The following is a 26,305-nucleotide window of genomic DNA, read 5'->3' on the forward strand; positions in this document are numbered from 1 at the left end:
TCATCATCTCCATGTCCCTAGGTCATCATCTCCTTGTCCCTAGGTCAACCTCTCCATATCCTAGGTCATCATCTCCATGTCCCTAGGTCAACCTCTCCATGTCCTTAGGTCAGCCACACTTGTCTCAAGGGCCAGGGTCAGTCATCTTCATTTTAAATAAGACTGTCTATGCAATTTATAAACCCCAGAGCAATATGAAAATACAAAACCATTGCTTAAGAATTATTAAGTATTTCATGACAGTGACAGAAGATCATGACCCTAGAAGCTGCACCGTGTCTACTCAAAGAAGCCAGCCTGGCTTGGAAGAACTAGAGAGATGGACGTGAGTGGAATTCAGGGAAAAGGTGGAATTCTAAAGGGCAGTTTAGAGAGTTGTTACCCAGAGACAAAAGAGGTACTACACCTTAATGTTTCCCCCTGGACTCACGAGATTGCTTTGACACCATTACCCCTCTCGAGCCACTCAGGAGCCCAGCTACCTCATGCCTGACCTTAGTAGTCCTTTAGCTCCTTCTGTGACGTTGGGCTTGCCCTCCCAAGTCTCTTAAGACGTTTAGGAATTCCACGAATTCCAGATGTGCTTTGATTGTAGCATTGTGGTGGTCTCTGTCAATGTTCACATCTTGATAGACCAAGACAGAGAAGGAAGAGGCACAACAGGCTGGTCTTTGGAAAAGTTAAGTATTGACTCTATTTTGGCATTAGCTATCTGATCCAATTTTTATTTTATTTTTTGAATGTTTGTCTTTCTCAAACATGAGGTCATTTAAAAAAATACTCAGAAGCTATTATGAACTTTGTATCTGTACAGGCGAATTTTTGGCTAGCAACTATGTTGTCTGTGGGGAATAAACTGCATTTCACAGTGCATCCAGGAAATACTGAGCATATTGAGAAATCACTTTGGCAGAGTGTGAACTCATTTTCTCACACATCTCTCTAATCTCCTTTGATGTTCTTCAGAACACCAATAACATTATCTCATTAATCTCCAAGTATAAATTGGTAGGCACATCTTCTGATATCATAAATATAAGGGATTATTAAAGTAAAAGTGAATGTATTCTAAACGAGGCAGCTCCAAATTGCTGGCTTTTCAGATCAACGAAATTTTCACTTTCTTCAGGCCAAAACTAAACTAAACTAAAATATATGGAATTTGAAACATTAACAAAATTAGGAAGAGAACTAGTACTCCAAGGAGCTTAGGATAACAAGGGTTGAAATCAAGTCCTGGCTCATCCACATTTTAGTCAGGTGACCTTGGGCAGGCCATTCACCTTCTCTAGGCCTTACAACAGCTACTCCGATGAGGAGGCATTTGAACTTTCAGCTCGAAGCTTTTGAGGATGAGAAAAAAAGGGAGAAGAGCTGAGAGCCAAGGAGGAACTTGGGAAAAAGAAATCCTGGAAGAGCAAATACTTCTGGAAGTGTGTGCATGTGTGTGTGTGCCTATGTGCGTGAGAGAGCGCATGTGTACCTGTGAGTGGGTGTGTACTTGTGTGTTTACTTGTGCGTTTCCCTGTTTGTGTGTGTGTGTGTGTGTGTGTGTGTGTGTGTGTGTAGGTGGTACTCACTGTGGAGCAACACTAACCATCCACCTGCTTGATGCCCTTGTTTTGGGAAAATCAGCCAGCTTATCTATTGCTGGTAGAGAAGGCTGGGGGGTCTCAGGTGCAGAGAAACCAATTAGAGACTTCATGTTTTGAGAAGAAACAATTCAGAGTAAGGAATTGGGAGATTACATACGAGTGTGAGTATTTTATGTATATTTATATATGTATATAATTTTTTGGAGACAGGGTCTCACTGTGTAGCTCTGGCTATACTGGAACTCACTTTGTCAACCAGGCTGGCCTCAAACTCACAGAGATCTGCCTGCCTCTGCCTCCAGAGTGGTGGGATTAGAATAGTGTGTACAGAATAGAAGTATACACTCAAGAGGCAGGGTGAGGCCTCTCCAAGAGTCCTGCTTTATAGTCTTCTCTTGGGCATTGTACTAAATTTGGGGGATGAGGTATGATGGGCTGTTTTTGACTAGGAAGATTCCAAAAGGAGCACAATGTGACATTTGTCATACTGTGGTGCAAGTTAGAAGGTCAGACAAGGAGCCTGCAGTTGCGCTGACAACCCAAAACCCATTGTAGTGATGGAGACTGTTATCGCTACACTGTTTATTAAGTTTCTAGATGTTTTAACTCCTCTTCATTCTCTCTCTCTTTGTGTGTGTGTGTGTGTGTGTGTGTGTGTGTGTGTGTGTGTGTGTGTGACAGGGTTTCTCTGTTTAGCCCTGACTATCGTGGACTCACTTTTGTAGACCAGGCTGGCCTCGAACTCCCAGAGATCTGCCTGCCTCTGCCTTCTATGTGCTGGGATTAAAGGCATGTGCCACCATACCCGGCTTACCTCCTCTTGTTTGTGCCACACCTGCTACCTGTGGCCAATAAATTTGTCTCCTGTGAAGTCTCACAAGTGAGTTGAAATTGGGAACCACCACTTCTGTAGGCTCTTCCTGTTTAGACTTTATTTAATTTATTATTGTTGTTGGTTGGTTTTGTTTTTAGATAAGTTCTTTCCGTGTAGTCCTGCCTGTCCTGGAACTTAATATGTAGACCAGGCTAACTTCTAATTCACAGAGATCTTTGACTGCCGCTGCCTCTGGCACATACCGCCATGCCCAGGACTTTAATTTTGCGCGTTTGTACTAACCACGATGTGTCATTTGCTTGAGGCCTTTTTCCTTCTGAGACAGACTCACCGTAATCTCCTGCTTTGCTTATACTGTTAGATCATGAAAAATAAATGATGTATCCTCTGACTCTGGTTCTGGTGTGGCTCCTGTGGTGAAAATCTTACTGAAATAAATAGGCATCTTTGTGCTGTTTTCGGTAAAGATGAATTAACACATGACGTATATGTATACATGCATACGTCTTTTTGTTAAAATACGGACTGCATAAATATTCATAAATAATTTTATTTTTTGAGACGGTGTCTCGTCTCTCAAACGATTTCTTCAACTTGCCTGAATTAATAGTCCACAATGCGCTCCTGATGACTCCAGCTGGCCAGCGGGGGTCCTTCCTTTTGGGTTGAGCCATGCTAATGAACTCAGTGTGGTGATGCAGACATGGCGTCCCTCTCCTCTGTGCTGGTGATGCTGTGAACAGCTACAGCAGAATCATAGATGAGCATGTCTGTGTATAATGACCCACGTGCCTGCTGGCCTGATGACACGTCAGTATGCGCCACCATGGCCCAGCATTTGGTGTTTTTCACTTTGTACATGAACCAAGTAAGGGTCATGTGATGTGGCGGGTAAGCTCACAGGTATGGCTTATCTGATATCATCTTGGCCCAGCTTCCTGTTCCCAAGTCGATTGGGCTCCATCATGGGTAGTTTTTTTTTTTTTTTTTTGGTTTTGTTTTTTTTTTGTTTTTGTTTTTTGGCCTGCACAAACAAGATGTAGAACCCCGTCTTCCTTGACATTTGCACTGAAAATGCAGCAAATCTGTGTTTTTACAAAGTGGAGTCACTTGGGGTCAAGGCAAAGGAACTATAGGGTGTGGGGTAATGTAGAGCAGGACACAGCCTACCCTCATGGGGATACCAAGGGAGTTAACAAAATACATGCTTACAATAGGGATTGTAGTCTCAAGGAATAGCCAGAAAGAGAAAAGTCAGACCTCTTAAATACCAAGGTTACTAGCAGGAGTGGGGCCATCTCTGGGCTTTCTTGACTAAGGATAAAATTAACCTAGGCAAGGCTCAAAAAACGTTGTATTTATTTGGAGGCTAAAAGGGATTTGTGATCCAGCCTTAAAGATGTTCTTTGGAGTTTTTCTAGGATGCAGCCTCTTTTGTAGCAGAGGGCTTGGGGGTCAGGAGTTCTGATTGGTGCTGAGGGCACTTAGGAAGTTAGGGAAAGTCTGGGTCCTATGTGGGGAGGAGTCTCTTGTAACTAAAGGTCAGCAGAGTTTAGTGGGGCTTCAGAGGTCCATTTGTATCTAAGGTGGGTATGTCTGGGCCTTGTTAAAAAATTAAGCTGTGCATGGCTGTTACCTGCAGTGTTACTCGCTTTTAACTCCTTTTTCAGTGTCCACCAGAGCTGCTGCTGCTGCTGCTGCTGCTGTGTGTGTGTGTGTGTGTGTGTCTGTGTGTGTGTGTGTGTGTGTCTGTGTGTGTGTGCGTGCGCATTCTTGTGTGTCTGGGTGCATGTAGAGGTGAGAGACCAACGTTAAGTCCTTCCTGGGGTGTTATACTTTCAGCTCTCAGATTGTTCTAGGCCAAGGAGTCCCTGAGGAAGAAGATCCCAGGAAACTTCCTGCCCCCCCCATCTCCCATCACTGGGGTCACAGCCTAGACCATCAAACCCTTCTCTCTAGGAGGTTCTGGAGAGGAGCTCAGCGCTTCATGCAAAGCAAGTACTTTACCAACAGACTAATCTCTTCAGTCCTCACTTCCATTTTACTTTTTCTTGTCTAGCTTTACTGCGATAGTCTGAAGTGAGCTGCCAGGAGAACGGATTGTGTCACGGGCAGGGGGCCAGCAGGGCGTGCAGAGTCCTTGCAGGCTAAGACCTGGTGTCTGCGCTGTTCAGGGCATGTTCTGGTGAGATGGATTCGCCTGCAGAAGAGGGCTTACGCTGGGAAAGGAGATGGTTAGCTTTCTGGGTCAATTTTATGTCATTCTCTGGTTACTTAAGTCCTAAAGTTGGCATTTCTGGGAAGTTTTTTTTGTTTTTTGTTTTTTGTTTTTTTTTGTTTTAAAGAAGTAAGTATGCAGTCAGCTCTCAGAGAAAGAGTCTAACCTAGATAATCTGGGTGGACTCTAGAGAAGAATGGGACTTGCCCAGAAAAAGCAGTTCTGCCTGCAGCCTGCAGCCTGCAGCTTTAGCCTGTGCCTGAGAGTCCCGGCTTGCCCCTCCTGGTGGCTTGCCCTACCCGTCTTAGACTTGTCTATCTAGGCAAGTATTGCCTGGCCCTTGGCCCACAGATCCCTTGCAATAAATCTCTCAGTATGTGATTTCTGTTGGTTTTTGTTCCTGTGCTTGATCCAGATGTGTGCAGGAGTGGAAGGTCACTAAAGCAGAGGGCTGCCATGGCCTTGCAGCTTTCTGAGGTGTGCTTACGCAACCCCTGGTCCACAGGCCCCTCTCCAAGTTCAAGGAGGAGAATGACACCATCCTCACCACTGAAACAATGGGGGAATCTTTCATCCTTTAGTTTGAGGCTCAAGGAAGATTTAACATCCCCCCTTTCCCCCCCCAGTTTTGCTTGCTAATTCCTCCAGTCTTCCAACTGCCAGCCTGAGTCAGTAGGAGACAAGTGGCTGTGGGCAGGTCGCCTGGCTCAAAGTCTTGTGAGCCCTGGCAGGGCTGCCTCTGAGGATTAGCCCTGAGCTACAAAGCGCCCTTAACTCCTTCAGGGACTGACTTCCATCCTTCTGTAGGAGTCTATGGCATAGGCCAGCCCCCCTGTACTAGGCCTTTCTGGGCTGGTGACTAAGTGGGTTTCCGTTACTCTTTTTCTCCCCATTTTGTGCAAGTATCTACAAACCAACCAGGCAACAAAGTCAGTCAATACTTAAGTGATCAAAAAAAGTTATCTTTCTTAGGGTGAATTTGAGATGTGTGATGTCAGCTGGAGGGAGGAGGGAGAAGTGGACTCCTTACCACTGAGAAAGACTTAAGGCACTCACGTGTCCAGGATCATTCTGTTAGGAAATCCTCGTTGCATACCAGGTCCACACCTGTTTGCCTCTGTTTTATTTCTCACTGGATGTGGGCTAACTTATGGCTTTGAATTCTTGGGTCCTCAGAAACATTTTAGGGGAGAGAAATGTAATAATTGCCCCCCCCCCAAAGGCATAATTTCTTTTTTAAAGCATATTATGTTTTTTTGTTTGTTTGTTTGTTTGCTTGCTTGTTTTGGTTTTTTTTTTGTTTGTTTGTTTGTTTTGTTTTTTTTTTTTTTGAGATTGAGTCTTATTATGTAGCCTTGGCTGGCCTGGAACTTGTTATGTAGCCCAGGCTGGCCTCAAACTCCTAGTGATCTCCCTACCTCTGCCTCCAGAGCACTAGGATTAAAGGTATGCACCACTTTGCCCTCCTTATCTTCTAGATTTGAAATGTCACAAGCTCGTGTCTTAGGAGATTGGTTTCAAGTCAGTGGGTTTATTTTGGGGTACATGTGCAGACTTGAAGGGGGGTCTAGGTGGGAAAATCAAGTCACTGGAGCCGTTCCTTAAAAGGGTATCTTGTCCTTGCATGGACTCCTTCCTTCCTTCTCTCTGTCCTTCCCCCTTTCTATTTCTCCTTTCCAGCTGTTGTGAGGTGATCAGCTTGGCTCACCCTTGCTTTCTGCTCTGATGCCGTGTCTTACCTCAGGCGCAGAACTGGTAGAGCCAGCCAACCACGGACTGAAACCTGTTAGAACATGGCCTACCTTAAAAGACAGTGATTATTTAAAAAAAAAAAAAGCCTAATTCCCATAGCTTGAAGACACCAGGCTTGTGCCTTTTTGAGCTCTCCCCGAAGCTGTGTGTGCCATGGCCTAATAGCAGCCCTGGCACCTAGGGCTAGCATCCAGTACCTGGCACCTCCATGTTCTTTGTCACATAAGCTATACTGAACTAAATCATGTGACGTAAAACTTCCCCTGCCATCCCTAAGAGGCCATAAAAAGTCAGATTTCGTTTTTGTTGAAGAGGATTGGTCCTGGACTCCATAGGGGGATTTGCTTGGTAGCTACTTGGGAGGTTGCTTTCTGAAGAGGCTTCTGGGGCCTCCCCTGTCGTCACTCACTTTCTCTGTCTGTGTCTCTTTCTCCCTTTCTCTGTCTTTCTGTCTCTCTCCTCATTCCCAGTCATAGTGAAACTCCTCTCCAGGTTTTAAAGGGAAGCTTCTCCTTCTCTTTTAGGACCTGTCCCATTCAGATCTCCATTTATTTCAGTGGTCCTCAACCTTCTTAACACTGCAACCCTTTAATACAAGTTCCTCATGTTGTGGTGACCCCCAACCATAAAAATTCTTTCCACTGCTACTTTATAACTGTAATTTTGCTACTTTTATGAGTAGTAATGTAAAGATCTGTGTTTTCCAGTCTAATACTCCCCTCACACTTAATCATGGCCTTGAGGCCCTCCATGCAAATAACAATGAGGAACAGTATCAGCCCCCTTTTCTTCTTTCATCATTATGGCACAACCTTTGGAACTGTGAGCATCTTTCCTTCCTATGTGTTTCTTGGGTGTTTATGGCAGGGACAGAACACCAATGCTTTTGGTAATAATCATGACCTGTTTGCTCCATCTGGAATGCTTTTTTGTCCTTTTTGTGGCTTTAACAATACGTCCCTGACCACTCAAGGCTCAGGTCCTTGGCCCAGGGTGACCTTCCTCCTCTGAAATCCCCACACACCCTGTAACCAGCCTTTTTGTTGGGGGGGGGTGGAAATATTTTTAAGAGATACTCCTGTCCTTTTTTTGGCAACCAGGCTGTTGTGACAATGGCTTCTAAGAAGTTAGAATTTCCCCAGGAACCTCCTACAGAGAGTAGAAAGGGCCCAACCTGGAGAATCCAGAAGAGGGAGGGATGTGTCTCCAGAGAAAAATTTACATCCTGTCAGGTGGCCTTACAGGAAAGACTCAGAGGTTTTAGCTAAAACCGTGGTGGGCAGAGGTCACTGCTTTATGCAATTCTTGCTTTCTATTTTAAACTCCACCCCACCCCTACCACCTCATGTCAGGACCCCAGTCCCAGGGAATTTGAGAGGATCACTAGATCTTTTTGTTTTTCTTCCCACAGTGGTCACATTAATTACCCCTCTCCCCTTTTGACTTTCACTGCTAATTTGGCTCTTTTAAATGGCTTATTTAGGACAGGTGGCCAGAACAGGCTCCCTGGGGCTCTAGCCTCTCCTTGTACTGGGTTGCATTTTGAAGCAGTACTCTCTCTGAGGACTATTATTACTTCCTTAACTGGAGAGTGGGCTAGCACTGACAGGTTATTCCATCTCACTTTTTGTCAAACTGAACAGCCAGCAAAGCTCCCTTTTCATCTTAACCCTTTTCAATGGTTCATATTTTGGACACACTGATTTTGTTCCAAAAGTCCTTTCTGCTAAGTGAAAGACTCAAAACATCATAAGAAGTCTCCCTTGAGAATGGTCGTGTGAAAACTGGGACTTATTTAGTGTTGGGAACCACATTTGGTATCACATTAGAGCCCTTGTTTATTAAGACAGAGACTTCAAGGGGTGACTTGACCAAGTCTGGGTACGCTTGGTTGGTTTGCGCATGATCTGTCAAGATCGTTATTCGTCGGTCCCGCTTTTGCATCCCTCACCCTGTTTCCTTGGGACACTCAAGCGCGTGAATGGAAGAACATAGATTGAAAGTCCCATTTGGAGGGTACAAAGTGAACCAACCATACTCACCAGTTATGTTGGCTAGTTTGTTTGTTTGTTTGTTTGTTAATTTATCTATTTTGTCAACTTGATATAAGTTAGGGTCATCTGGGAAAAGGAACTCCAATTGAGAAAATGGCTTTATCACCTAAGTCTGTAGGCAACGTTGTGGGGGCATTTTCTTGCTTAATGATTGATATGGTAGGGCCCAGCCCACCATACATGGTACCACCCCTAGGCAGGTGGTTCTGGGTGACTCAAGAAAGCAGGCTGAGCCAGCTATGGGAGCAAGCCAGTAAGCAGCATTTCTCTATGACCTCTGCTTCAGTTCCTGCCTCCAGGTTCCTGCTGTGAGCTCCTGCCTAGACTTCCCTTCCTTCTGGACTGCGAACTTTGAAGCTCTTTGTCCTGCCATGGACTGGAAATGGCATCTTCTTGGAATTTCTTTTAGCTTCCACGGGAAATGAACTTATTGGGCCGAAAAAACCCAACACCCTTTATTTCTAAGCTGCTTGGTGCTGTGATTCTGAGCTCTTCCCCTGGTTCAGCACCTCAGAGACACACTGTGTCAAGACCTATTTCACAGTGGTTTCTTACACTGAATTGATCCAGGCATGCATCATTTCTGCCCATCAGTCAACAATGCACAGAACCCCAGGAGGTGCCAACTGTTTGATTTCAATTTTCAGATGAGGAAACTAGGCCTCAGCAAGCAGAAATAAGTTGCTGGAGGTTCAACAGCTTAGCAAGAAGGAAAGCCAAAATCATGTTGTGGTGGTTTTTTTTTCCTCCCGGCCCCAGGCTTGCAGAATAATGACTCAGGAGACTCAAAATAATTTTATAAATACCTAGACCATATAGCTAGGCTCTTCTCTGACTAGCTTAAAACTTAACTCATTTATTCTAATCTACATTCTGCCACGTGGCTGATTACCTGTACTCAGGTACCATATGTCTGCCTTCCTAGGCTGGCTCTAGCCCAGAATCCTTTCTGCCTGTCAGATGTCCTACCTCCTAGTTCCTGCCTCAGCTATAGGTCATTAGCTTTTTATTGACAGGTGATGCTTCTATACAGACACAAGAGATTCCTTCTACAAGTTTGATGCCAATACTCACCTTTCTTCACACTGAACTCACCATGCTTTAATTTTCTTTCAAAAATGGGAATAATAGCAGCATCTACTTTCCAGGGCTTCAAAAACTAAAGTGGAGTGTCTGTTAGGTGGAGCGACTCATGTAAATGTCTAGCATGCAGCAGATGCTCAGAACTGTAGATCTTGCCTTTCTGTGTTGTATTATGATGTAATCATTTTGAAATGATGATGAACAGGTCATGTGGTTGTAAGGAAGGGGGTCACTGCCACACAAATGAAGGTCTCAATTTCTTTTAGGTCCTGTCTGCAGTGTCTGTGTCTCAACTTTTGGAGCAAGACCCGTCACGATCTTCAGTGGCTTCCTGGTGGCCGGAGGCCTGATCCTCAGCAGTCTTGCCCCCAACATCTGCTTTCTGCTTTTTTCCTATGGCATCGTCGTAGGTAAGGAACCTGGTCCCCACGAGTCTTCTAACTCCAGGTCCACATCACGTCACTGATGCCACCTATGATTAAGTCACTCTGGGGAGTAAAAATGCTCACTAATACCTTACTTTCAGTGATCACCTCTCTAAAACTTGTTGCCCAAGGGACTGTCTGTCCTGCCCGGCCAATCAAAGCACTGGACGTGTTAACCGAATTAACTTCTTGTTGTTCTTTTGATTTCATGCGTATGCGTGTTTTGCCAGCATGGGTATCTGTGTGCCATGTATATGCCTGGTGCTCATGTAAGTCAGAAGAGAGAAAATGACCACTTGGAACTGGAGGTATAGTTATGTGGATGCTGAAAAATTAACCTGGCTCTTCTGGAAGAGCAGCCAGTGAGAGCGATGGGCCTTATCTCTCTAGCCCAAGAAAGACCATTTTGACAGTCCCGTTATGCTCCCATCAAGGGAGGCATATCAAGGAAGATATTTCAAGTGCTCATCTCTACAGACCACCAGCAAGGAAAAGTGAGGCAGGAGAATGTAAACTCAGGTATTCCTGACATTGGTCATTTCTTTCTGTTTGCTCCTGGGCCTTCGGCAGAGTTTCAGTTTATTTCCAGCACTGAATCCAGATGTTCCAGTAGACCTAGAAAGAGAGTTTTAAACATAGAGCATGAGCATGAAGGAGACAGCATAGTGGGGATGCCTGACAGTGACTTAGGGAAAGACAAGGGAAGCGTAGAGTCTTAGGGCCTGGACCACTGACTGTTTTGTGACCATCCCTTTGTAATAGATTGTACTTGAATGTGCTCGATGTTAAAAATCACTAGCTGACAGTCATATGGGTTTTTATCAGAGCCTGTTACTTTAATTATGCAAATTGTGTATTATCATTTCTTGTATACTAGCAAGAGGAACATCATGCTACTCTTTGTGTGTATCTTTCCCCGTCCTCATTTAAATGGTTTTATTATCAAAGAGAGTTATTTTCCCTCCCCTTTTTTGAGGCAGGGTCTCTCTGTGTAGCCGTGGGCGGTCTGCCTCCTGAGTGCTGGGATTAAAGGTGTATGCCAGCCAGCCCAGCCAAAGATGTGAAAGTGTGCTTGTGCTAAGCAACTATGGTTTTTAGTGGGCTTTGTTTCGTTTTGAAGCAGAATCTCCTGATGTGGTTCAGTCTGACCCTGAACTCTAGATCTTCTTGGCTCAGTTTCCCTAGTTTTGGGATTATATGTGTGTATGCCACTGTGTCCGGCTAATAGCTCTGGATTTTAGTATTGTCTGAGGAGGCTCCGTCTTTGATACCATGGACTCAGATGAAAGGTGGAAGCTAATACCAAGACAATGGGCGTTTTCGGTAGCATGTTCTGGGTATAGGTAATGTGTGTGTGCGTGTTCAATTCCTTTTAATCCTATGTGCTTATGCTAAAGGTCAGAGGAGATAATTAGTGAGTCAGGGAGCTGGTTATCTGGGTAGAAGGACAGGCTTATAGACGTGTAGCTTGCCACACAGCAAAAGCAAGGCCAATGACAAAGTGAAACCAGTGCCCCACACTGCTATCCCGTGTGCATTGTGCAGAGTTGGACTGCAGGAACCACAGTGTGACCTCAGTCTTCAAGGACAGGTGGGATGTGGCCAGCTGGTGCAAACAGGGGAAGAAGTAGGGGTAGTGGCAGACACCTAGAGCCAGGAGCTTAGAACGGAATAGGACAGCTAACAAACAGCGTCCTTTTAAAGAGAGAGAGAGAGAGAGAGTGTGTGTGTGTGTGTATGTGTGTGTGTGTGTTTATATAGTGCTGGTGGAGGCCAGAAGAAGGCAACAGTTACATGTGGTTGTGAGCTGCCTTGGTCTGGGCACTATGAACCAAGCCCAAGTTCCTGGGAGAGCAGCCGGTGTTCCAGGCCCCAACAGCAGCCTCTTCCTACAAAGATGTGTAAAGAAATACATATATCATCTGGGAATCTGCAAATATGTCAGAGCAGCTGAGAGAAGCCCTATGGGAAAAAAATGTTGCATCTTTTGTAATTTTCAATCACACAAACAAGAAGTGATGGACACCATTGGACAGCAGCTTAGATGGACAGGAACTGTGCTACAGGTTCAGGGAGCTACGAGGAGGTCAGAATTCAGGTGAGAAACTCTGAGGTGAACTGGCAGCTAGAGGCAGGTCCCATGTCCAGTGGGTGTGAGAAAGAGCTTAGGATCTGGGTTACATGTCGCTGAATAACAGCGGGAGAGTCTTCAAAGACCATCCCTGTTTATTGAACGACTGAAGAGCATAGCAGCCAGAATGCACACACCTTAGGAAATGATGGGTGTGTTTAAGGAAGTCTGTAAAGGTGAGATAAAGGGAATTATCTAAGCTGTTTTGAAGCAAAAATTCTTGGCTACCCTGATCGATTGAAAGATGGCCTTGGTCCAAAATGAAACTTGCTGGGCAGAAGTTCTTGTTGAAAGTGGTGTGTGTGTGTGTGTGTGTGTGTGTGTGTGTGTGTGTGTGTGTGTGTTTGTAATGGCTTCTGTGTGAGTCATAGTTTGCAGAGTCAATTGTGAAAGGCTTTTGCTAGCTCTCACTATCAGGGACATATGCCCAAGATGCTGTTCTTCTTACCTCCCAGCTGTATTTATGTATTTGTGTGTCTTTATTTTGTTTTGTGGCTTGATAAAAACTACTCTATTTTGGTTCTACTTTCACAGGGTGGGGTTCTACTAAAAAGAAAGATGCTGCATTTGGGTCTCGTCCAGATGTAAATGAACAAGCACATCATAGGTGAACAAGAATCATTAGGCCGCTGAATTACATTTCATGTTCACCTGTCTAAACAAAGGGGGGAGTTGTTTCATTTCACTTGGGTTTATTCCTCGAATACTCAGCACCACAGGCTTTGAAGTGTTCATTGTGTCCTTTCATCGTACATGGCACGGTGCTATGTGTGGACTGTTATATCATACATCACATATATGCATCAGACAGTTCCTTCAACCTCCTCCCCTCCTCCCTCCCCTCTGTCTCTTCTTAGTCCCTTATACAGGTTTCCTAAAATCTAGGAGAAAAAACAGGATGTTCCTGACATTGGCTGAATTTGCCCAAATATGCTTATTTGATGTTAAAATTATTATGCTTCTCAGAAGTTTGTTTTTTTTTCTTTTTTTTTTTTTTTTTTCTCTCTGCTAGAATTTGATCAAAACTGATTGGCCGCCAGGGAATGCTTTAAGACAATAGTTTGGAAATGTTAAGGTCTCAAGCCTTCTTAATCTTCTTACTTAGAACCCTCAGGAACTTTAGATGGTATGGATTATACATTTATTTATTGTATTATGTTTAATATATCACATATGAAATATAATACACCTGGGGCTGGGGAGATGTCTCAGCATTTTAAGAGTATGCATTACTCTTGCAGAAGGCCCACAGTCAGTTCTCAGCACCCACAGCCGGCAGCTCACAGCTGCCTGTAATTCCACTTCTATGGGATTGGAGGCCCTGGTCTTACCTTCACAGGGCAATTGGGCTCAACCAGTTATACAGACATAGCATGACCACCATATGCCAACACACAGACACATAATACATATAAAAATAAAATAAATCTTAACAGATAATAAATACAAATTTAAAAGGTAAGTTTATTTTTAATTTATTTGTTTATTTTTCTTTTTTTCCAGACAAAGTTTCTCTATGTAGCCCCGGCTGTCATGGAACTCACTCTGTAGACCAGGCTGTCCTTGAAGTCACAAAGATCTTCCTGCCTCTGCCTCCCAAGTATTGGGATTAAAGACATGCACCACCACATCCAGCTATTTCTTTATTTGTTTCTTTATGTGTATGTGTGCATGTGTTTGCATGAGTTTATATGCATTATATGTGTATGGGTGCCTGTAGAGGCCAGGGGTGTCAGATCTGCCATGATTAGAGTTATAACCAGTTGTGAGCTGCCTATGGGTGCTATGAGCCATGCCCAGGTCCTCTGTGAGAGCAGTCTGTGCTCTTAATCATGGAACCAGCTCTCTTACCCCTTAAAAGATAAACTGAAAAGCATTTGTTTAGCAATCCGCTCAGAGGCCCCAGTCTAAGTTAAAGGAAAAGTCTTTCCCTTAAGATTTGTTTTATTTTGAATTATGTGTATGTGTCTCTATGTAGTTATGTACAAGTGGGTGCAGATGCCCACAGCGGCCAGCAGAGGGAGTCATATCCCCAGCAGCCTGAATTGGGCAGTTGTAGGCCGCCTAAAGTGGGTGCTGGGAACTGGACCGGGGTTTTCTTCAAGAGCAGTGCTCTCTTAATAGCTAAGCCATCTCTCCGCCCCCAGGGAAAAGGCTATCTTTTCAAGTAACTGTAGATATTTCTCTTTGATACTGTAGCAGAACTTGGTAGGAGATGGCTTCCCAAATTGTGATGCAGAATGCCATGCCTCATCAGCATACTTCCATCCTTTGTGATGTTGGATCTGTTTGTTTATTCGGTGCTTGGAGAAGAACTATATTCAAATACCGTAAACTGCTGGTTCGAAAAATATTGTTTTTTCTGAGAAATAAAAGAACCTTAAAATGGTAACACAGTTTATTTTAAAACCATTTTTGTTATTGTCACCACCTCAGTGGGTATGGTAGTGCGTATCGGCTGTGCTAGTGTGCAGGGGGCTCCTGCAGGAGGGCTGGACATTTGAGGCCAGCTTGAGCCTTACCATGTGTGGTTGAGCACTGACTTCCTAAATGCTTACTTGTGTGTTTGTTAAAACCACGGCATCTATTTAGTGAGAGGCTAGGTAGTTAAGCAATGAAAATGATCTTAGTGCTTTTAATGAGCCAGTGGTTCATTTTTAGTCAACGACTTAAGTGTTATTTTCAGAGTGGTCTTCAAGACCAGATAACACAGCAGAAAAAGGTGAAAAGTAAAGGCAGGGGAGCCGAATGAGACGCTAGTGGAGAACAAACAGATAGGACCAGATTTTACCAGTATTAATAGAGACTGAATGATAAAGGCAACAAGCTAGGAACGCCCAAGCGACAAGTCTTACCCTTGAAACTCAAGAAGACTAAGGTAGCTGCAAGATCTCCTTAAATTACGGAGAAATTAAAATCTATGGAAAGACAGAGAATATCACTGCAAGCAACCACGTGCCTGATTCTTTTAACACTTGTATTTGTGTCCTTTTCTTCCTCTCCAAAGTTGCTTTAGCTGAAACTACATAGTCACTGTATTTTGCTGTTGAACAGGAAACAGCATCTCTAAACACGGGGTGGGGTGGGGTTGGGGGGCTTACAGATACAAGTTTTAAGGTGCTGGGATGATGTGAAATCCCAAGCAATTCCTTCAGAGCTTTGCTGACTGGGGTGTGAAAGATAAACTGCAGCAGAATAGCGTAGGGTGAGAACAGGGAGCTTAGAAGTGTTCTGGGAATACTGCGGAGATGGCTCAGTGGTTAGGAGGCCCAGGCTGTTCCCCCAGAGGACCTGAGTTCAATTCGAGTACCTACATTGGTTAACTCATAACCACCTGCATGGGAATCCAGTTCTCTCTTTGGGCCTCCAGGGACACCTCTCTCCGCACGCGTGCATACACTGACACACATACACTTAAATACGAGTAAAGTATTTCTTTAAAGTTGAGTCACTGCAAGGACTTAGAAGAGATGGCAACCCGAGAGGCAGGCGTGATTAAGTTTTGGTATCTGGTGTACGGCCTAACCATTTCCTCAGTCTCTCCCTTGTGTCTCCAGTTACATGTGAATTATTCTTTTATGCTTCAGAAATTGGGCTACTCTTTAAACTTGACCCTGATATTAAGGTGGTGGAAAAATGATGCTCCCCAAATGTCCACTTAGTCCACAATACTGATACAGAGGGGTCTCAGAACTCTGGCTTTTATTCAGTTGGTTTCAAAGCCTCCTAGCAGGGACCCTTCACTCTCCTCTTTTCCATTGAAATTGTGCACGTGCCTGAATTCCTGCTGTCTTCTTGTGTTCAGGTCTCGGATGTGGCTTATTATACACTGCGACAGTGACCATTACTTGCCAGTATTTTGACAGCCGCCGAGGCCTCGCACTTGGCCTGATTTCAACAGGTACCTTTTCAAAATTAAGCATAGCATTGTTGCAAGTTAACGTTGTGAGCAGAGCGAAAAGGTGTGTGAAACACGTGTGATTGGCAGCCAACCTCAGCTACCAATCAGCAAGCAAAATGGTTATTTTACAGCACTCCTAGAAGGAAAGTTTATTTCCTACCAGAAATATGGAAATAGCTTTCATAAACCCCAAGGTCTGAACCAGGAGGTGATACTGCATACCTTAAGTTCCAGGCAGGGGCAGGTGGATCTCTCGGAGTTTGAGGCCAGGCCAGCCTATTGTACAGAGCAAGTTCCAGGACAGCCAGAGCTACAGAAACCCTGTCTTGAAAAAACAAACAAACAAACAAACAAACAAACAAAACCAAAAATCCACATGCAAAAACCCACACAACCAAACCTACATACACACACAAAGAACATCCCCCAGCCCCCAAGATCTGTAAATGGCAAATGTGAGCACTGGACCTCAGTGTGATGTAGGTAGAGGAAGTGTCTGGGCCCACGGTGGTGGCAGCTCTATGCTGGGAGAAGGTTTGGGTGAAAAGCTGAGAATCCTTCTAAAATTACCTGCTGTGGGAAGAAGGAAGAACAGGAAGGAAGCAGAGAGCCCTTCAGCCACTGTCGGAGAGTCTGAGGTCAGCCATGCCACTTACTGTAGTATTTATAACCCATCTAAGGTCCTGATCTCTGACTTAACTACACATTCAAGCAACACACACTCTTCTCACCTCTTTAATAGCTAACATACGATCACTGAAGGTGTAAAATGGCATGTATATTTTAAGCCAGGTGTGGTAGTGTATGTCTTCCTCACTTGTGTTTGGGGATGAAGGCTTGTGACCACGAAGCCAGCCTGGGCTATCTCATAGTGAGAACCTGTCTCAAACAAATAAACAAACAAACAAAAAAGAAAAACATATATAAGTTTTGAATATACTATCCGGGCTCCTCCAGTATTTTGAAATGTGAGTTCCTGTTTTAGATGGATTTGTTTTTAAAATGTTAAGATGGTATCCATTTCTGTGTCCAACATTTTATCAGCCAGTTTAGGGCAGTGGTTCTCAACCTGTGGGTCCTATACCCCCTATAAGGGGCTTCCCTGGCCCTTTCACGGGGACTGATATCAGATATCTTGCATATCAGATCTTTGCGTTACAGTTCATAACAGTAGCACAATTAGGGTTATGAACTAGCAATGAAAATAATTTTATGGTGGGGGGGTCCAACCACAACATGAAGAACTGTACTAAAGGGTCACAGCATTAGGGAGGTTCAGAACCACTGGGATTGTGGTTGAGCTGCTAAATTAGCAGCCAGTATCAGTTCACCCAAGCTAGTTGTTAGTGGGCACAGGGTCCTGGGAAGTCTGGCTCAGCTAGGCCTCCAAACCTCAGTGGCTATCCGGCACTCAGATCCACACCGATGCTTTGTTCTTGAGGCTAACCAAGGTCCACAAGGATAATCAAGTCGGATATTGACCCAACTTGCCTAAGGAAGTCCCACAACTAGGTAGGAAGTGTGGACATCCAGGAGGAGGTGAGGCTGGAATCTGAGCAGATGGCCGACAGAAACCAGAGAAGGAACACAAAAGACAGAGGGTGGGGTATCCAGAGCAGCGGGAATGCAGCTTAAAACACCTGTCAATATCACCCACAAGTGTGAAATAATTGTGATATAGAAACCAGAAATGTGTGTGTGTGTTTAAAAAGCAGTTATCACACACACACCCTGGAGCCAGACTTCTTGAAGATTTACTTAGTTACCAGTATGTTTCTGTGTGAGTTTGTGCATGTGAGTGCAAGTGCCCACAGATGCCAGAAGAGGGCGTCAGAGTCCCTGAAACTGGAAGTATAGGCAGTTGCGAGCCAGCCAACATGTTCTCCACAAATGAAAACCCAAGTCTTCTACAAGAGCAGGAAGGGCTTTATTTAAAGTTGAAAATGGATTTTTTTCACACAATATATTCTTTTTATGGTTCCCCCTTCCCCAGCCCCTCCTTGATTCCCGATAGCTCCCCACACACCCAAATCCACATCCTTTCTTGTTCTCTCTCATTAGAAAACAAAAAGGCATTCAAGAAAAAATAAGTAAAAAAAAAAAAATCATAAAATAAGATAAAATAAAAACCAACCTAAATAGGATAAAAGAAAAACAAAGGGCCAGTGAAGAGGCCAAGAAACACTTACAGACACAGAGATTCACACATTGGTGTGCAAGGAAATCCACTAAAAACACAAAACCATAAGCCATAATATATAAGCAAATGATTTGTAGCATAAGAAAAAAGGAAGAGAAGAAAAAGAAGAGCCCAGACAAAGTATTATGAGACAAAACAAAAATAAAACAAAAAACAAAATCAAAATAAAAACCAACAACAATAACAACACCAAAAAACCTCCAAAAATACCAGTGAGTTTGTTTTTATATTGGCATCTGCAAGAGAAACCTAACTTTTCATTTGCAAGTGGTTATCAATTGGAGGTGGCTTCCTGGCTAGGGATGGGGGCATGTGTCCACCTCCACTCGTGGCGCCTGAGGAAGTGTTTTTAACTGCCTCTCCTGCCTCCTGCTGCTAGTCTCGCATCACTTGGGTTATGGGGCTTCTCAAGGCAAACACAATACACAGACTTTTGTAGGAGGGCTAGTGATTGCAACTGAGGCCAAAATATCCCATCATGCCCCGATTACTGGTACTGAAGACACTGGAAAGTTCCTGCTGTGGTGTGGCTCTTGCTTTGCCCTTGGTCTAGAGGGCCAGGCAGAGGGGCTTTGCTATAGCAGAGCAAATAAAAAAAAAACGCAAAACCGTGGATAGTCAAGATGTAAAGGGCCCTTTCAATATCAATCCATGAGAGCCAGGGGAGTTGAAAGTGGAGCAGGCTTGAATCCCCCCTCATTTAAGGAGATCACAGCAAAGCAGAGTCGCGCTAAAAGCTGTTCAAAAAGAGAGACCCCGAGCCAATTACTTGAAATACAACCACCCAACTGAAAAGGGTGAAATGTAGGTATGTAATTGTACTACAGAGGCTTTAATCTGGCATGGTGATGTACCCCTGCCGTTCCAGCACTTAGCAGGCTGAGACACGAGGAATGTGAGTTCAAGGTCAGCTCTGAGTGCACTGGGGGACCCTGTATCAAAGCAATGAGACCATGAAGGTTGTGTGTGGGCTGTGATCTTCCTTGGTGGTGAACAGAAGTTAGAAAACTGGCTTCCAGCCCAGTCTGCTTCACTGTCTCTTTTTTTGTACATTGCATAAGCGTGTTTTTTTTCCATTTTTACCCCATCTTAAGAAGGAAAACAATATAAACATTTGGGGAAACTGAGTGTTCTTAAACAGCCCTGCTACCTGGTGCTGCTTGGTGTTTCACCGGGAGAACTCAGTACCGAGGACAGACAGGTGATGTATAGCTCACGGTGTCTTAAATGTTTGTTCCCTGGCCTCTTACAAAGAAGCTTGGAAGAACTGGTATTGATGAGCTAATTAACACATATGTGTGTCTCTTACTGCATACGATTCCCTAAACACCAATTATTTTTTTCCTCTCTGTGGCAGCGTAAAGTCTAGGCTCCGATGAAAGCATAATTAGTGTTTTTTTCTCACTTTACTCTTTACATTGACTATTTTTCAATTAAGATGTTCTTGCAGACTAAAAATTAGAGCTTTGCATTTTCCAAAACTCCGTGAGAACACTGAGAGCTTGGTTCCTAAAGAATTATTACACTTCTCTGAGTCACAGCCATGTTCTCAGGGGATTCAGGCTGAGACAGAATTCAGCCCATCCCGTGACACAGTATGTTGTAGCCGTTCAATCATAGCTGCCAAAATGATTTGATATCATTCAGATGAACTCTGTTGGTGAGCAATGGCAATTCTTTCTCAACTTAAGATCAAAGCTTAGAACTTAAGATCAGAACTTGCAACTTTAAATTGTATTTTTTTACTCGTGTGTGTGCACACGGGTGTGTGTGCGTGGGTGTGTATGCACAACCTACTTGCCACACACAGCTCATGTACAGGTCATGGGAAAACTTGCCAAAGCTGAATCTCTTCTTCTACCATATGAGATACAGGTCCTCAGGTGTGCTGACAGGGGCCTTTCTCTGCTGGTCCATCTCTCTCAAAGCAGAACTTTTAGAACATTGAGGATATGTTGAAGGGTCTGGAGGGATGGCTCAGCAGTTAAGAACATGGCTGCTCTTCTAGCGAACCCAGGTTCAGTCCCAAGCATCCACATGGCAGGGCAAACCCATAAGTAACTGTCGTCCCAGAGGATCCAATGCCTTCTTTGTCCTCTGCAGGCACCAGGCACACATGTGGTACACCAACAGGCATGTAAGCAAAACATTCATACAAAAGAAATTCAAATCTTTTAGAAGGAACACAGTTAGTGTCTAATGCTGTGACATCTTATTACACTCTTATTACAGGTTAGACAAAAGTCATGGGTAAAGAAACAGAACAGCTGGCTTGAAGTTCCCCCATTCTGCTTCCTTCTTTGTTTTTTGAACTGTTTTTAGCTGCTGAAGTATGCACAACCTTTCAAAGGTAGGGAAGGGGTTGGATTTGTTTCTGAATTATTTTTATTTCATGTGTGCGGGTGTTTTGCCTGCCTGTGTGTCTGTGTGCACCTCATTCATGCAGTGCCTGAGGGGACCGGTAGGGGGCATTGGATTCCACCTGGAACTGCAGTTCCAGATGGTTGCCAGCTGCCACTCGGGTGCTGGGAACCGAATCTGGGTCCTCTGCCAGAGCAGCCAGTGTTCTTAACCGTGCCGTACCTCTCCGGTCCTTGTTACGACCATTTTTGATGAGATGAGTTTTTAGAGAATGTGTGTGACGATCATTTAATTCAGAATTTTAAAAAATTAACCTGTTTACATTTTCCTGCTGTTTCATACGACATTTCCCAGCGATATTTAAATTTTTTAAATACTCAGGTTTTTTTTTTTTTTTTTTTTTTTTTTTTTTTAATTTTTCCCAAAAATTTTTAAATTTTTTTAAATATTAATTTTTTTTTTTTTTTTTTTTTTTTTTTTTTAAGAATTAAAGTAAAAACCCAACAAGAACAGCATAAATTAAACAGCATTGCAGTGTACTTAGGGAGATTAATGCTAAAGACCCGGCGCTTTCCCCTTCCCCCTGTGTGATGTATAAGCCAGCATACTGTAATTGAGATAACTCTATCAAATCCTACGTTAGCCTTGTCTTACACTACTATTGGTGGATCAAGAATACAAACCACTCATTCCAGTGACTCAGCAATGCGTTTAAATGATCCAAACCATTATAAATAAAACTAACCTACAGCAGCCATCTTAAAAGGGAGATGTAAAAATTTGCTTTTACAAAGGCAATAGAAAGCAGCGTGCCCAGTGCATAATGAATGCAAAATGGAGTCAGAAGTGTTTGTTAAAGATATAAAGGCCAGCAAGATGGTGCAGCAGGTAAAGGCACTTGCTGCCAAGCCAGAGGATCTGAGTTCAAGTCTTAAGACCCTCATAGTAGAAGGAGAAGAATCCATAAAGCTGTTGTTCTCTGACCTACAGACGCAGACACACACACACACACACACATGCACATATTTAAACATAATCCTGGGACTAAAGAGGTGGCTCAGTGGTTAAGGGCGCTGGCTTTTTGCAGAGGACCAGACTTCGGTTCCTGACACCCACATGGCAGCCCATAACTGTCTCTAACTCCAGTTCCAGAGGGTCCAGTACTCTCTGCTGGGCCTCCATGGGAATTGTGCGTATGTGTTGCACATATAACAGTGCAAGGAAAACCCTCATACAGAAAAATAAAAAAATTAAAAATCCTTTAAACAAACAAACAAACAAACAAAATAAGTCCTAAGTGTAAACAGGGTCTTTGAGTGCTGATTCTGAGGCTGGGAGTCCTGAAGGCCCTGTTATACTGTCATCTGAGTGGTTTTTGGTGGATTTAACATAAAGGTCCCGTGAGTACCACGGTAGATGGTAAGCGTGGTCGCGGTGCCACCCACGGGTGTTCTAAGCCTGTGAAAGAATGAGCGGATCAAGGCTGAGAGGGTCTCGCTCTCTTGCAGGCTCGAGCGTGGGCCTGTTCATCTACGCGGCGCTGCAGAAGGTCCTGATCGAGCTCTACGGCCTGGATGGGTGCCTGCTGATCGTGGGCGCGCTGGCTTTAAACATCCTAGCCTGCGGCAGTCTGATGAGGCCCCTGCAGTCCCCCGACGGCCCTCTCCCCGCAAAGACAGCCCCCGAGAATGTGCCAGACACATACTCCATGTACAGCGAGAAAGAGAAGAGCCTGGAAGAAAACTTGAACAACCTGGACAAGGGCTACGGGAGCGAAGATAGGTGCAACAGCGCCTTGCCCAGCGGTGACTGGGGGCGGGAGACCCCCCTCCCTAAAAGCCGGACCGCGGCCGCGCGCACCAAGGAGCCCGAGCCGTACAAAAAGGTCGTGGCACAGACTTACTTCTGCAAGCAGCTTGCCAAGAGGAAATGGCAGCTGTACAGGGACTACTGCGGCGAGACCGTGTCTCTCTTCAAAAACAAAGTCTTCTCCGCCCTTTTCATCTCCATCTTGCTCTTCGACATCGGAGGGTTTCCACCCTCGCTGCTCATGGAGGACGTAGCGAGAAGCTCCAACGTGAGGGAAGAGGATCTCAGCATGCCTCTCATCTCCATCTTCGGCATCATGACAGCCGTGGGCAAGCTTCTTTTGGGCATCCTGGCCGACTTCAAGTGGGTCAACACGTTGTATCTCTACGTGGTTACCCTGATCATCACCGGCCTGGCCTTGTGCGCAATCCCCCTGGCCAAGAGTTATGCCACCCTGGCGATCCTTTCTGCCATCTTGGGGTTTCTTACCGGCAATTGGTCCATCTTCCCGTATGTGACCACGAAGACTGTGGGGATTGACAGGTTAGCCCACGCCTATGGAATACTCATGTTTTTTGCCGGACTTGGGAACAGCCTCGGGCCACCCATAGTTGGTAAGATGCTCAGTTTATCGTACCTCGCTGTGGTATTTCCAGATGGGGACCTTCTCGGTAACAACGTAGATTTGCACAGAGTAAAATGGGTTCTTTCGTGGTAGTGTATTCGAGAGTATTCTGATAGGGCCGGGTCGGTGGGCAGTCGGTAGAGGGTTTGCCCAGCATGCAGGAGGCCCTGTTTACTCTCCAGCTCTAAGACCAGGTGTGGTAGCCCACACCTGTGAGCCCTAACACTTGGGGGGATCTAAAGTGTGAAGTCCAAACTCGTCTTTGGAATATGGTGAGTTTTAGGCCAGCCTGGGCTACATGAGACCCTGCCTCAACACACACACACACACACACACACACACACACACACACACACTCCTGCTTTATAGTTAAGAAAGCTGGTATGCCTCCTCTGGCTAAAATACCCGCCTCAAATATTTAAAAGACTCCTCTCTTAAGACGCATCCTGCCTTGTTGGAAGCAGGTGGGAGCATGCGCACTGCTTCTAGGAAACTCACTTTGTTTTACTCACTGTCTTCGCAGGTTGGTTCTATGATTGGACCCAGACCTATGACATCGCCTTTTACTTCAGCGGCTTCTGTGTCCTGCTGGGAGGCTTCATCCTGCTGCTGGCTGCCTTGCCCTGTTGGGAAACATGCAACCAAAAACTCCCAAAGCCGGCGCCAACAACCTTTTTTTATAAAGTTGCCTCTAATGTTTAGAGGGATATTAAGGCATTATTTTCTCTCTCTCTCTCTCTCTCTCTCTCTCTTTACTTTATACCATACAGCAATGTATGTATGTATGTGATAAATTGCTAGGCAGGTTCTCCAGAGTCAAGACCTTACAGTAAAACTTCTCCAGTTGACTCTGAAGGGGAGAACATATTTTCACATACCTGTTCTTATGTACTGTGTGTATAACCTCTATCCCTTGTATTCCCTTCCCCCCACAGAAGTGGGGCCGTTCTGTTTCACTGTTGTTCGTAAGTTCAGGTTGTTAAACTGTCGACTAGCCTCACAAAGTTTTCTCTGGGTGAAGACGTCTCTACTCTCCCGTGAGTTCTACTGCAAGGTGCTCAGGGCGTCCTGTCTTAAACCGTGCACTCCTCATAACAGGGTACATGTGACGACCCCTGAGGAGTAATTACCGTCTCCTCGACCGTCAGAACTGCAAGTCCAGAGAGGACACTGAGCAAACTCCTTTCTGGAAATGAAAGTGGTGACGCATCACTAAGACCTTGAAGACTTTAGACATTTTAAATCGCAGCTCTTTGTTGTCGGTTCTCTGTTTTCATTGTGCTTGAAGATGCACCATGGGGCATTTGGCGTCCACTGCGTATGAACCTGCTCAATTCCTCCAGCAGCCTTTCTGCTCCTAGGACCTTACTTCTGCTGATGTCTCCTGAGAGCTGCCGATTTGCTGGTTTCCAGCCTGGAAACACACCTTTGAACCATTCCGTCTGGCAAGTGGGAAGCATCCATTTGCTCTGAGTGCCGTGGGAATGGGTTGCAAGGCCTTGCATGTCTTCCAAACGATGTCTGTGGTGGTTTCTCTTGGGCTTTTCCACTCTTGCATTTTAATTCATGGATAGTCCTAAAAAAAGATGCTCTGATTCCATAAGAGGTGGGAAAGGACAGGGCAAAGAGAAATTGACACTCTCATGCAACCTTATTTAACCCTAAGAGCAATGTCTGAGGGTGAAAATAATGTTTAATACATGGATTTATTCTTTCCCTCTATAGAAATGGGTTGCAACTTTGGTATGCCTCAGAATGCCCTACAGGCCCTTCAGAAACTTAGGTGCTTGGTACTATGTTTTTTATTTTAATTCTGGACGTTGGGCCAAGCATATGTATTTTTAATGAACTCTGCAGGGATTCTGGTGACAGGGCCTGAGGATAGCTGTAGACCAGCAACAGTAGGACCAGGCTGTCCCTCAGGGAACAGCGAGGGCATAGCAGGCAGGAAGCCCTGAGTTCATATCCCCAGTACTACAGGGGAAAAATAAACAAAACACATTGGCAACAGACATTTTTTTTTTCTTGAATAAAAGAAAAAAAAAGATAAACTATGTAGTCAGGTATTATAAAACAAACAGCTAAAGGTTCTTTAAGTAAGGGCTCCCTTCCTACTGTGCCGAAATTGTCTTTTCTATTCTTTAAAATATGTGAGATTATTTTGTACTGCATTGCCTTCTTTTGCATGTACCTGAAGCACTTTATTATACAGCCATGAAAGCACCTCCCTGAGGTCAGTCCTGTGTCATCAGCTATGTCCTGTTTCATCAACCAAGTTGAAAGATTTCACAGTGTGGTCAATCCAATACAATAATAGGGCTCAAAGCACATTAGACTTGTGCTCCACACTCGAACTTCTGGAAAGTTCTCTGTACCTCATTCTTCAGTCTATCAAAGTTAATAAAACCTAACTCCAGCTCCAGGGGATCCGATACCCTCTTCTGTCTCCCACAGGCATCTGTGTACCGGTGGCTTACACACAAATGCACAGACACATAAATAAAAATAAAAAATTAAATTTTAAATTTTTAAATAAGAGTTTAAAAATGAATCTTTAAAATTTACAGCTATGATTTTTTTAAGCAAAAATAAACAAATAAAAATAAACCTTATACTTGTTTGTACTCAAAGTCCTGGTTTGGTCAATATTGTGTTCAAGATTTCCAGTGGCCTGAAAGGTTTGACTTTGCTGACATGTCTACGTTCATCAGTGAGGACAATTGTCCTGATGTGCCCTTTCCCTCACTATCACCCACCCATGTGTGCACGAGCCACTGTCTAGGGAATTAATTAAGTTACAATGAAATATTTTGGTTTGTTTTTCTTCACATTGTTTTCCTTTCCTGTTATAGCGACACCCCACGTGAATGTAAGAACATAAATTATTGGGTAATAGTTTAGCTCTAGACTGGACCAGGCCAGACTTGAAAGTCAATATACGGAACTACTTTGACCCCTGGGTTGGCAGAACTGCAGGATCCTGGCCTCGAGGAAAACGGAGTCTCATTAATGGCCTCACCAATCAGACAGAACTTCTGTTCTGAGTCAGGGTCTCGCTATATTGCTCAGGTTGGTCTGGGCCTCGAGGCTCAGTCTTGTACCGGTCTCTGTAGCAGTTGACACGGGAGGTGCGAACGTACCCCCATGTCCAGCTTCCTCATTTGCGGAATCCTGAAAGCAGTCCAGGCTTACACCATTTCTCTTGCTCAACAGCCCTGTGATGTGGTGCCCATGGCTCTCATTTTATAGTACAAAAGGTAAAATATATATATATATATATATATATATATATATATATATATATATATATATATAT

General features: G+C 44.3%; 1 protein-coding gene across 3 annotated transcripts in view; it reads left to right on the forward strand.

Moving 5' to 3' along the window:
* Nucleotides 1-25,619, forward strand: part of Slc16a9 (solute carrier family 16 member 9) — a 44,297-nt gene extending 18,678 nt beyond the window's left edge. For 2 of the 3 annotated variants that reach the window (XM_055598993.1, XM_055598992.1), the window contains exons 3-6: nt 9,804-9,947; nt 15,899-15,994; nt 22,064-22,978; nt 23,513-25,619. In XM_055598993.1, coding sequence (XP_055454968.1) covers nt 9,804-9,947; nt 15,899-15,994; nt 22,064-22,978; nt 23,513-23,691 — 1,334 coding nt within the window. In that variant the 3' untranslated portion in view covers nt 23,692-25,619. The remainder of the gene's footprint in view (nt 1-9,803; nt 9,948-15,898; nt 15,995-22,063; nt 22,979-23,512) is intronic. The other variant, XM_055598994.1, reaches the window with a different exon arrangement.
* Nucleotides 25,620-26,305: the final 686 nt, after the last annotated feature.

The sequence above is a fragment of the Psammomys obesus genome, unplaced genomic scaffold (assembly GCF_907164565.1).
Source record: "Psammomys obesus unplaced genomic scaffold, mPsaObe1.curated_primary_1811, whole genome shotgun sequence".
Classification (NCBI taxonomy): domain Eukaryota; kingdom Metazoa; phylum Chordata; class Mammalia; order Rodentia; family Muridae; genus Psammomys; species Psammomys obesus.